This window comes from Lontra canadensis, unplaced genomic scaffold (assembly GCF_010015895.1).
Source record: "Lontra canadensis isolate GAN:19392208 unplaced genomic scaffold, GSC_riverotter_1.0 scaffold1383, whole genome shotgun sequence".
NCBI lineage: Eukaryota > Metazoa > Chordata > Mammalia > Carnivora > Mustelidae > Lontra > Lontra canadensis.
In genome coordinates this window covers 747-2,749 of record NW_022632367.1, presented here as the reverse complement: position 1 = coordinate 2,749, position 2,003 = coordinate 747, and the positions used below count along the sequence as shown (strand labels likewise).

General features: G+C 44.6%; 1 gene segment (V, D, J or C); it reads right to left on the bottom strand.

The window, feature by feature from the left end:
- Window positions 1-1,075: 1,075 nt before the first annotated feature.
- Window positions 1,076-1,637, bottom strand: LOC116863506. The segment is given in 2 exon segments: window positions 1,076-1,449; window positions 1,533-1,637. Coding segments are annotated over 2 exon segments (420 nt in total).
- Between the last annotated feature and the right edge of the window lie 366 nt (window positions 1,638-2,003).

Here is a 2,003-nt window from a genome sequence, read left to right as displayed (position 1 = left end):
GGGAGGTTGGGGGAACCAGGTGGTGGGTATTAGAGAGGGCACTGATTGCATGGAGCACTGGGTGTGTTGCAAAAATAAGAAAAACTGTTTTGCTGAAAAAATAATAATAATAAAAAAATAAATTAATTAATTAAAAAAAGTAAAATACATACCAGTAACAACAACAACAACAACAAAACACATTGATATACCACGTTACACCAGTTAGAATGGCAAAAGTAACAATGCATATACAATGAATCTTGGAACACTGAAAACTATGAAATAAAATTTAGAAAAAGAGAAGGCAAGAAACAAGAAATGTTGGAGAAGTTGTGGAGAAAGGAGAAGCCTCTTACACTGTTGGGGAATGCAAGTTGATACAGCCACATTGTAAAAGACTTGGAGTTCCTAAAAAAGATGAAAGCAGAACTATCGTATGTCCCAGCAATTGCACTACGGGGTATTTACCCCAAAGATACAAATTAGTGAAAAGAAGGGCCACATGAGCCCCAGTGTTCATAGCAGCGATGTCCACAATTGCCAAACTGTGGAAACAGTTGAAATGCCCTTCAACAGTGGAATGGATAAGGAAGATGCAGTTCATATCTACAACAGAATATTACTCATCCATCACAAAGGATGAATACCCATCTTTTGTATCAGCATGGATGGGACTGGAGGCAATTTTACGGAATGAAATAAGTTAAGTAGAAAGAGACCATTTTCATAGGTTTATCTTATTTGTGGAAGATAAGGAATAGCATGGAGGACACTAGGAGAAGGAAGGGAAAAATGAAGTTTTGGGAATCAGAGGGTGAAATGAACCACGAGAGACTATGGACACTGAGACATAAAATGAGGGTTTTAGAGCGGAGGATGGTGGAGGTTGGGTTAGCCTGGGATGGGTACTGAGGAGGGCACGTCTTGCATGGAGCCCTGGGTGTTATATGCAAACAATGAGTCTTGGAACACTACATTAAAAACTAATGTTGTGCTGTATGGTGACTAAAATAACATAACAATAAAAAATAAAAAATAAGTGCCTGGCCCGCAGTCATAGAGTGTCTTTAGCTTTGTTGTCCCTGTCACCTCCTCAACACAGCACAGATGAGCCTTCCACAGGTTTCTGACACAGGCAGGATGTGGGTTCTCGCATTGTGTCTCTTGCACAGTAATACACAGCCGTGTCCTCAGAGTTCAGGCTGCTGATCTGTAGATAGGCTGTGCTGACAGAGGTGTCCATGGAGAAAACAAATCGACTGGAGAAGCCCTGGGCATATGTTGGATTCCCAGTGTTTGTGTTGATCCATCCCATGTACTGCAGGCTCTTTCCTGGTGACTTTCGCACCCAGTTCATTGCATAGCTGGTGAAGGTGTACCCAGATGCCTTGCAGGAGACCTTCACGGATTCTCCCGGCTTCCTCACCTCAGCCCCAGACTGCACCAGCTGAATCTGGGAGTGGACACGTGGAGAGGGCATAGGAGGGGATGAAGTCATGCTGACTGGCCCTGTTCCCCTCCTCTGTCAAAGGACTGGGGGAATCCCTTACCTGTAGCCAACACCACCAGGAAGAGGATTCTCCAGCTCCAGTCCATGGTGAGATGCTGTGCTCTCACGGTTTCTACAAAGGATTGTGTGCAGCTGTTGGGTGATGTTCTCAGGGCCCAAATATATGTATATTTAAGCGAGTGCACCTTGAATCATTTGCATATTCACAAAGCAGAATATTTCATATCAGGAAATGGCTCATTCAGAGAGAAGACACATCAGAGGGGAAACACATTCCTGGGATACTGAGGTCCCACATCTGAACATCTGTTTGAGGATATACACCCTTGCCACATCCCTGACTCTGTGTTACCAGGGCTCTTTCCGCTGAGAATGAGCCCAAATACAGAGCTGTGGCGGCTACTGGGTAAGACAATTTCCTTAGGAGCAGAAGTGAGTGCTGATCTGGGAACAGGGGACCAGGGACGGCAAACCTGATGTGTCAGTCCCTGTGGACCAGTGTCTGTGATGC